The sequence below is a fragment of the Penaeus japonicus genome, unplaced genomic scaffold, assembly GCF_977035675.1.
Source record: "Penaeus japonicus unplaced genomic scaffold, GWHDUDI00000001_assembly GWHDUDI00000020, whole genome shotgun sequence".
In the NCBI taxonomy this organism is placed as follows: Eukaryota; Metazoa; Arthropoda; class Malacostraca; order Decapoda; family Penaeidae; genus Penaeus; species Penaeus japonicus.
Genome location: NW_028234422.1, coordinates 28,484,003 through 28,494,793, shown reverse-complemented (window position 1 = coordinate 28,494,793; position 10,791 = coordinate 28,484,003). Strand labels below are relative to the sequence as shown.

The following is a 10,791-nucleotide window of genomic DNA, read 5'->3' as shown; positions in this document are numbered from 1 at the left end:
TCTTCCCCTCCTCGATCCATCCTTCCTCCCTTCCCGCTTTTCCTTCTCTCCCCCTCAAACCTGCCTCCCCTCCTCTCTCTACATACTTCCTCCCTTCCCCTCTCTTCTCTCTCCCCTTCCCCTTCTCTCCCTCCTCTATCCATCCTTCCTCCCTTCCCGCTTTTCCTTCTCTCCCCCTCAACCCTGCCTTCCCTCCTCTCTCTACATACTTCCTCCCTTCCCCTCTCTTCTCTCTCCCCTTCCCCTCCTCCCTCCTCTATCCATCCTTCTCCCTTCCCCCCTCCTCTACCCATCCATCCTCCCTTCCCGCTTCCCTCCCCCCCAACCCTGCCTCCCCTTCCCTGGCTCTCCCGCAGGTGGTGCCCCCGGACCAGGCTCTCTTCGGCGACGGCTACACCGGGCTGGTCGTGTGCCGCTTCTGGAGGTTTGGCGAGTGGGTGACCGTGTGCATCGACGACCGCCTGCCCACCAAAGACGGGGTCCTCATCTTCGCCCGCAGCGCCGAGCCCAGCGAGTTCTGGGTGGCGCTCGTCGAGAAGGCCTATGCCAAGTGAGTTTGGGGTTGGCAGGGGTTGGGGGACACAGGGGAGAGGTTGGTGATCGTTTGCGGTTGAGTGCGTGACGTCGAGAAGGTCCAAGACAAGGGATTCAGTTACTAATTCAGGTTTCTTCGATTCTCTCCGACTACATAATAGATGTAAATAGTAAACATCCCTGCATTACATTTACAATGCTATCTATAAGTGACGCGCACATACGTGTGTTTATATATATGGTTAAGTAAAACAAATAAGGTGGTACAGTGGCTTGTTTTTTCTAACACTTTTCTTTGCATTGTAGCATGTTAGTAACAGTCGAGAATGTCTTTTACAAGGTAGTTCGTTATTTGCCTCGTTTGGCACTGACACCTAGACGATGCAAGTGCCATATGGATGTATGTTAGTGCCTTGTTTTATGATAGGAAAAAAATAGAGGGAGGGTTAGTGAATGACAGGTACCAGGTTTATATACATCGAGATGGCTGTGTTAAGAAAATACCGGTCTTATACAAAACTTGACCGACTTAACATCGCAAGTAATTCCTTTTGGTTTGTGTCACGGAAAGGATAATTGTTTATATCCATTTTATGACACGAAAAGAAGGGAAGGAGTTTGGGGAGGGACTTTTATGGACAACTTAGTGTCAGGTCTTATGGCACGGGAAGGGGGTAAGGGGGTAGGGGGGGCTGGTACTTATGACCAAGTTAGGGCCGGGTTTGCTGACACACGAGTGGGAATGTGTTTGTGTTGTAAAAGAGAGTATTTGTTGTGTTGTCATTTAACGATTAGTGTTTGGTTTTATCTACAGGAGGGCTCTTTCTAACTTAACTGTTTCTTTTGTTTAATAGTATTTTTGTTATTTAAGCCGTCCCCTTTATTCCCCTGCTCCTTAATGTCCGCATCTTCTCTTCTTTTCCTTATTTCGACTCTGACTACCTTCTCCTCGTCCCTCATCCACTTTCACTGCTGCTCCTTCCTCCATTCATTCCTCTTCCTCTACCCACTCCACTCTCCTCTCCTCCTCTTCCTCTTCTACTTCCCTCTCTTTTTCCTCCACCCCCTCCTCCTATTCCTCCTTCTCTCCTCCCGGGTGCGGAGAGGCAGGACCCTCTCTTCTCCTCTTCTTTCTTCCTTATTCTCCCCTTCCCCTCCCCATACCTACTCTTTTGACGCCCCTTCCTCCTCCGCATTCCCTCCAGACTCCACGGGACGTTCGAGGCACTGGAAGGAGGGCAGAGCATGGACGCAATGGTCGACCTCACAGGCGGCCTCGCTGAGAGGTACGAGATGGAGGACATAGAGAACCTGAAGAAGCTCTATGCACACCTTCTGAAGAGCTCGAGAAATGGAGCTTTTATCACGTGTTCTAGGAAGGTAGGCTTGTCACTCGCCTTCTCCATGAGGTCTTGCTGCTGCTCATGTGGTATTTTTCTCTTTTTTTCTCTCTCTCTCTTTTATCCTTTTCTCCGCTTTGATCCGTCATCATGGATCTTATCTTTCCAACTTAAGCTCGTTAGTCTGTGTTCTTGGATCTTTCTTATTTTCATCTATAAGTTAAGAGAAATGGATATTGATTAAACTTGCTGCCTCTCTCCAGGAACCGGGTCCCTCCATCACCCTCGCCCTCCTCGATGTAAGCCACGAAAATGCATTAGTCTGGCCTCTTCTGTCTTAAATATCGCTCGCTTTGCTCATAACCCGTTCACTGTGTACTTATTATCACGGTGCCACTGTACCCGCTTTATAATTAGTATTATCGTGATCACCTTTACTTTTCATCGTTCGTATTGTAGTCTTGTAGAAAGGATAGTTTTCATCCGACTCACTGTAGTGCAGAGGCATCGATCACATCCTGTCCTTGAAATAAAAAAAAACTTTTTAAAGACAGTAATCACCCTTCGCCACGTACCCATATTGCCTCCGAGATAATTTATGACTAGGGTATGATCCCATAAAACCTTGGCCGAGCTTAATTACATGTTCCTTTGCTTATTAAACCATAGCTAGCCCTGTTATTTCGAAGGCGCTTCAATATGCTCAGGCCAATTCTCAATCATCAAGGTTTTCGTGTCTGTTTCCTTACGTTTGATTCTGGTGTTACTTGTTTATCTTAGAGCTTTATTTCTTTGCGTTGGATTCCTTTCCTTCGTAGTTCTGCATATACGTGTGTATGTGTGTCTGTATGTATATATATATATATATATATATATATATATATATATATTATATATATATATATATATATATATATATATATATATATATATTAAATATATATATATATTATATATATATATATATATATATATATATATATATATATGGTATATATATATATTATATATAATATATATATATATATATATGTCTGTAAATATATATATATTATTATATATATATATATTATATATATATATATATATATATATATATATATATATATATATATATATATATATATACATATATATATATATATAATATATATATATATATATATTTTATATATATAATATATATATATATATACATATATATCATATATAATCTACATATCTATATATATATATATATATATATATATATATATATATATATATATATATATATATATATATATATATATATATATATATATATTATTGTTCTATCTTCACTGATTCTTTTTTATCATGATTTATGCTTTCGTATTTTATTCTGATTATTATTCTATTGTTTTTCGTCTGTGTCTGTGTCTTGTTTTTATTCGGTTCTTCTCGATCATTGTATTTCTATTTGCTTTTTTACTGATTTAATGTTTCGTTTGTTTACCTACTTATTTTATATATTTATTGACTATTTATATTCATGCAGTAAACTACATATTCATGACCTTTTTTCTTATCCATTCATCCTTTCATCTCATTCTCTTATCTACCATTCCTTTATCCCTCAATCTCTTTACTCTGGTAACCACTCTTTTATGTTACAGAATATAATGAATAAAATCTCTAAAAAAAACATCAAATAAATAGGAAACAACGATTATGATACTAAAGAAAATACACATAGATCAATAAATCACCATGCGAATAAAATAAAATTAATCGCATTCTGAATCACGGGGGCTTGGCACTCCCGAGGTCGCCATGGCACTCGTGACGCTCAATGGCACCTCAACATGTCAACAAAATGACATCCTTGGCAACCGACGAACGTTGTTTTTTTCGTTTGTTTGTTTGTTTGCTTGTTTGTTTGTTTTGATCTGTGTTGTGTTTCTAGGATTTTTTATCAATTTCTCTTTTAGGGTTGTTATTGGTATTTTTGTTCTTATTTTGATTTGTTTTTCCATTGTTTGTTTTTCTTTAATTCATGTGTTTGTTTGTTTTTACACTTTAGTTATTATGATGTTTACATTTGATGATGACTTTTGATGACTGTAGCTAGGTCTTACTTTGAGAAATTAAAGTTACTGATTTATCTTTTTCTCCTCTCTTCCTTCCTTCCCTCCTCCTTCTCTCCTTCTTTTCTTTTCCCTTTCCTCCTTCCTCCTTCCCTTATTTATCTCCACTATCTTTCTTCCTTCTTCCTTTCCATCTTCTTCTCCTCCCTCTTTCTTCCTTCTTCCTCCCTTCCTTCCTTCTTCCTCCTTCCTCTATCCCCTCTTTCCATCTCTACCTCGTTCCTCGTTCTTTGTTTCTCCCTCCTTCGTCCTCCTTCTTCCTGCATCCTTTTTTTCCTTCCTCCTTCTCCTTCTTTCCCTCCTTCTTTCTTCCTATCGCCCTTCTTCTTTCTCTTTCCCTCTTCTTCCTTCCCTCCTCCTCCCTCCAACCCACCCTCCTCCTGCCTCCCTCCCACCCACCCTCTCTCTTCCCCCCATCCTCCTTCTCTCACCCACCCTCCTCCTTCCCTCCTCTCCCCACCCACCCTTTCTCCTCCCCCCACCCTCCCAACCACCCCACCCTCCTTCTCCTTCCCACCCTCCTCCTTCCCTCCTCCCTCCCTCCTCCTTCCCTCCTTCCTCCCTCCTCCTTCCCTCCTCCCACCCTCCTCCTTCCCTCCTTCCTCCCTCCTCCTTCCTGCTTCTCCCTGCTCCCCCCAGCGACGAGCGGTGGTCCGGTGTCCCCGAGGAGCAGCGGACGCGACTGGGCATCAGCAGCCTGAGTGACGGGGAATTCTGGATGAGTTATGACGATTTCTGCGAGCAGTTCGAGGAGGTGTCGGTGTGCACCATAGGCCCCGACTTCGATAACGATGGCACTGTCGATCACGTTGGGCAGGTGGGTATGGTGGCGGGTGGGTATGGTGGGTATGGTGGCGGGTGGGTATGATGGCTGATGGGTGTGGTGGATGGTGGATATGGTGGTTCTATTAGATTACGTCGGGCAGGTGGGTATGGTGGCGGGTGGGTATGGTGGGTATGGTGGCGGGTGGGTATGGTGGTTGATGGGTGTGGTGGATGGTGGAAAATATGTCATTGAATTAATAGGAATATACTTGACAATGACTGAAAATATAACATAATGTATTTTTCGCCGTGTGTTTGTTTGTAATGAATGTGGCCTGTTAATATTTGTTCTTATTCATCCTTTCATTAATGGGGTCATTCTTATTAATGTTCTTCCTTTCTCTTTCTCTCTCTTTCTCTTTTTTGCGCTTGTACCTGCTTCCTTCCTTGTATGCATCTGCCTGCCCTTGTATGTGAGGTCACAGGTCAAAGCCATCAAAGGGGAGTGGATCCCAGGGCAGACGGCGGGAGGAAGTAGAAACGACTTCGAGAAATTCGCAACCAATCCTCAGTTCCTGCTCACCGTCGAGGAACCAGGTGTGTAGTTGTTGTTTTCTGCTTTTGTTGTTCTCGCTGTGGCTAATGGTTCTCTTATTTGGAAAAAAGACACGTTGTTTTTCTATGGTATTCATCCGGGGTCATTTTCCTAAATGTATTATTTACTTTTGTCCATTATTTGTTTTTCAATTGAGCTCTTGCATCACTATTGTTAGTTGTAATAGCATCATCAGTATTTATATTGTCATTAGTGCTATCTATCATTAGTATCCATCATCAGCATTAGCATTAGGATTAATATTATTACCATCAGTATTATCAACATCAATACCACAGCAGCCATTGTGGCATAGTGGCGTCTGTGTTTGCCTCGCGCTTTTTTTTTCTTCTTCTTCTTTTTCTTTTTCTTTTCTTTTTTCTTTTTTTTGCATGCGTCCGCGTCCCCGAGCTGGTCCACGGTAGATGTCAAGAAGGGCTTCTAATCAGGCCCTTACCACAACCTCAACCCCGAAAGACGCCGTCTAAACCCCCGACAAAGGAGTCACAGCCGTAAAAGCAAATCATTGCCTATACAACCATCATTATTCTACCCAAACGATTCCCAACCATCTATCAACGAACCCCTTCGACCATCTAAGAAACACCTTCAACGAACTCCTAACAAGCTCATTCAAAAGACCCCTTTAGCGCCCTTTTTTCCCAAGAAACTCCTTCAACGAACAAACTCATTCAAAGGACTCCTTTAGCGCCCTCTTTTCCCTCCTTTCCAGACGACGATGACGACGACGGGTGCAACGTCTTGATCGGCGTCATGCAGGAGCACCGGCGCTCAAACCGACACATGGGAGTCAAGATGTTGCAGATTGCATTCTTCTTGTACAAGGTGGGTGTTGGTGTTGATGGTGTTGGCTGGTGGTGGCGGTATTGGTGGTGAAGGTGGTCGTGATGGAGCTGTGGTTGGTGACGGTTGATTTTCATAATGTTTTTGTTTTGTTTTTCTTTTTCTTTTTTTAATTGTGCTGTTCTTGTTTATGTGGTTATTTTTGTTGTTTTATGTTGATGGTATTGGATTAATTTTCTTGGTGACCAACGGCGTTGTCTATTAATATGAAATTTGTGGACTGGATTTTTTACAATTTCTTGATAATACAAAGTATGATATCGCTGGAAACTAGTATATGCTATAACATTATACGACACAACAGCATAGCTTCTATGAGATATCAATGCAGGACACAAAAACATAACTTTCTATGATACAATGATATACCATGGACACATATGGAATATGTGTCCATAAAGCATAAAAAGGGATATATTTCTTTCGTGTTCATGCGTTATATATCATTATGAGTATATAATGTTTTTATGTATTTTTTTTAGTAAATCATATCGCATTTTGCAAGTGTTCATTTAACTAAGTGAATTTACATCTCTGTATCATAAACTCTTTTGCAGCAATATCCTATATTGTATCATAAAGCATTATTTAAAAGAAAATCCAAAAGCTACCTACGGAAAGACAATGAAACCAAAAATATATATATTCGTTTCTTAATATTTATAACTTTCTGGTTAAAATATGAACATTTTTGTCAGGCTTTATTATTACTCGACTACCCGACCAAGGCATTCCTTTTGTATAATAATATTCCGAAGTTCATAGACAGATTTTTTTATAGTACCATAACATCCATTTCAATTCCGTGCACACTTTTACTGCCTCTAAATCAAAAAGTTGTTTTATTTTGTCATTGTTCAACATCTATATCATTTTAGTTCCTTTTAAGGAAATACAGTAAGTATAATACAATCACTTTTTTGTGTTATAAATTCACATTTGTGTTATAAATTCACTTCCATTTTCCAGAAAATTAATCTTTGAATAACTACACGTAGAGGATATATGTGTTAATATATTACAAGATACGTTTTTTTATGGGCATGCTTCTTGGAAATCACATATTATTAAACAATAAGACCTAGTAGGTGTGTGTCTGTATGTGTGTGTGTGCGTGTGTGTGTATGTGTGTGTGCGGGGGGTGTATGTGTATGTGTGTGTGTGTGTGGGTGTGGGTATGGGTGTGTTTATCTGAAAATGTCACAACTGCAATTAATTCAGCAATAACAAACCAAGAACTCATGAGTCATGTATGTTTACACTTAATCTAAATCAGAGAAAACAAACCAGAAATCCGAGAATAGTTCATATAATCCATCACTTGAATAAACACATATACATATATAATATAAATACATCTAAACAGATAAATTAATAAATAAATAACCACGGCAAACATACATTAAAAATACACTCCCATCCAATCACACTATAAAATCATTTTTAAAAATCTTTCTTTTCCCTCCCGCAAGACGGACGACCCGAACAAGCGGTTGCCGTTATCTCATTTCTACTACAACTACGAAGATGGAACTTCAGGTACCTACATAAACTTCAGGGAGGTTCTGTCACGCGAGGATTTAGTGCCTGGCCATTATGTCATCATTCCGGCTACTTTCCTGCCTGAATCTCCCGGTTATTTCATGGTCAGAGTCTACTCGCCGAAGCCATTTCAGCTGAAGAAGCTTCCCGAATAAGACCGTTGCGCAGTTCGTTCTTCTTTTTTCAGTCCTTTTCTTTTTTTTCTATCTGTTTTTATTCTTCTTATCTGTTCTTGTTTTCTTTTCTCCCTTTTCTTTCCTTCGTCTTCTGTCTTTTTAAATGATTCTTCTTCGTTTTGTTTTGTTGTTTTTCTTTTTCTTCTTGTTTCATTTACATTTCCTGGTCTTCATATTTAATTCATCTTCTCACCATTTCATTCCCTATTCTTTGTCTTTTATTTCTTATCCTTCTCTTTGTTTATCTACATCTTTTTCCTTTTATTCTTATTCTTTTCTTCTCCTTCCTATTTTTCATCCATTGTTTGTCCAATTTTTTGTTGTTGTTGTTGTTCTTATTTTTATTCATATTCTTACGAAGAAACGTTTATTCGGATAAGAAACTAAGCTTTATTCTTATAAATTATTAATTATTTGTTGAGAGGATAAATGTCTATTGGGTTGAAGTGGTGTGTAAATAATGGAGTGATTTTGCTGTTAATAATGGAACTTGAGCAATAAAATGGGGAACGTTCGGGAAAATATTACCTCATATTAACTGTGAATAAGTGATATACATGTTATCCTCCTGTGATGAACATGTCTATGAAACAAACACATAATCAAGATACTTATATATGTGTGTGTGAGTTAGTTACTGAACAAAAACCACAGAAAATCGATTGTAAAAGCAACATATTGACATTTTTTACCTGAAGATAGACATTTCCTGCTTATTGCTAGGCCTTCGTGGTAGAAGGAGTGTGTTAAAACGTGCCTTGCTGTAGGCTGTGCCTAGGTAAATTAAGTTCTAGAATATGTGGAAGTATACTGAAGACATCTATGTGAGAGGTAACGACGTCAATAAGGATGCGGATATAGAGAGAGGAGGTTAATTACAGTACACTGTAATCTGCGTTCATTAATCTGTTCAAAAATTTGGATACAATTATGTCGTTGCATCTGAAAACTGAGTGATGGATGTAATATATATATATACAATAGGCATACATATACTTATACATGCATACTCAGACACACACAGACATAAAAGCGCACACAAATACACACACACATATGTGTGTATATGTATATGTATATATGTATGTGTATGTGTATGTATATATATATATATATATATATATATATATATATATATATATATATATATATATATACATACATATGTGTGTATGTGTGTTCGTTCGTATACACGTACATGCAAAGTAATACTAAACACATCAGATTCAGGTAGAAAAGGCATGCACACCTGAACCTTGTGATATGTACAAACTTAATTAATGTGTAAGCCCTATTTTGGTAATGATGAGCTCTAGAACAAAAGCAGGTCAAGAATGTCGAATGCGTGTGCGAGTGGGCGGAGCCTCCGACCAACCGCGTTCAGAAGCTAATCAATGGCTCCTGTGATTGTCCCTCCCTCTCCCATCCCCCTCCCCCCTTTCCTCCCTCCCCGTAATCTCATTCCTTCTTGACTTCCGCCCTTGTACCACTAGTCACACAACCATTTCCCCCTACGCCTCCCCCAATTATTTGTCCCTCTCTTCTTTCTCCCTACTACTACTACTACTACTATCACTGCTGCTGCTGCTACTACTCTACTATTACTACCACCGCTGCTACTACTACTACTACCACCGCTGCTACTACTATTACTACTACTACTGATAGTATTACTACTACTGTTGCTGCTGTTACTACTATAACTATTTCCTAGTGCTGATACAACTACTATTACTACTCCTGTTGCTACTACTACTACTGTTACTGCTACTATTATTACTACTTTTACTGCTACTATTATTACTACTGCTACTACTACTACCCCATCCTCTCTTCCTAACCCCCCATCCGCCATGCCCTCTTCTCATTCCCTATTAAACCTTCATTACTTGTCCTTCTACCCCCCCCCCCCTCCCCCATTTCCTTCCCCTTTCTCCTTTCCATTATATACCTTCCTCTCCCCTAGCCCCCCCCCCCCATCCCCCTTCTATCCCAACCCTCTTACCCACCCTTCTTTCTCCTCAAATACCTCATTACCTGTCCTTCCCCCCCCCCCCCCCCCCCAACCCTTCTTCGGCCCCGCAGAGGTTTTGGCTTTGACAGTTATAGGAGAAACAATGTGCGAATGTTTTCTATGTGTTTATACACGGTATGCTGCCGTATTGTGCATTGTATATTGGTATTATGATATGCAGAATATACGAAATGTACATGATATATGGTATATGCACATGAAATAGGAAACTCCTGTACGCTATTTACTGGTTGTCTTCATTTGTTGATGAACGATTGTGACATTTGATTCACGTAAAGGAAACTGAGAAAGGCGTTATTTGATGCGATATATATATATATATATATATATATGTATATATATATATAGATAGATAGATATATATGTATATAAGTATATATATATATATATATATACATATATATATACATATATATATATATAAACACTATATTTATATATATGTATATATATATATATATATATATATATATATATAATATATATATATATATATATATATATATATATATATATATATATATATAATATATATATATATATATATATATATATATATATTATATATATATATATATATATATATATATATATATATATATATATATATATATTATATATATATATATATATATATATATATATATATATTATATATATGTGTGTGTGTGTGTGTGTGTGTGTCTGTTTGTGTGTGTGTGTTTGTGTGTATATGTATATTAATATATATATATATATATATATATATATATATATATATATATATATATATATGTATATGTGTGTATGTGTGTGTGTGTGTGTGTGTGTGTGTGTGTGTGTTGGTGTAGGT

At 38.4% G+C, this 10,791-nt stretch overlaps 1 protein-coding gene across 1 annotated transcript in view; it reads left to right on the top strand.

Annotated features, from left to right (window-relative positions):
- LOC122262196 (calpain-A) overlaps positions 1-10,258 on the top strand; it is a 40,290-nt gene extending 30,032 nt beyond the window's left edge. Inside the window, exons 7-12 of the mRNA XM_086547856.1 lie at positions 357-550; positions 1,740-2,093; positions 4,622-4,799; positions 5,233-5,344; positions 6,076-6,188; positions 7,679-10,258. Coding sequence (XP_086403982.1) covers positions 357-550; positions 1,740-2,093; positions 4,622-4,799; positions 5,233-5,344; positions 6,076-6,188; positions 7,679-7,903 — 1,176 coding nt within the window. The 3' untranslated portion in view covers positions 7,904-10,258. The remainder of the gene's footprint in view (positions 1-356; positions 551-1,739; positions 2,094-4,621; positions 4,800-5,232; positions 5,345-6,075; positions 6,189-7,678) is intronic.
- The last annotated feature ends 533 nt before the right edge of the window (positions 10,259-10,791 follow it).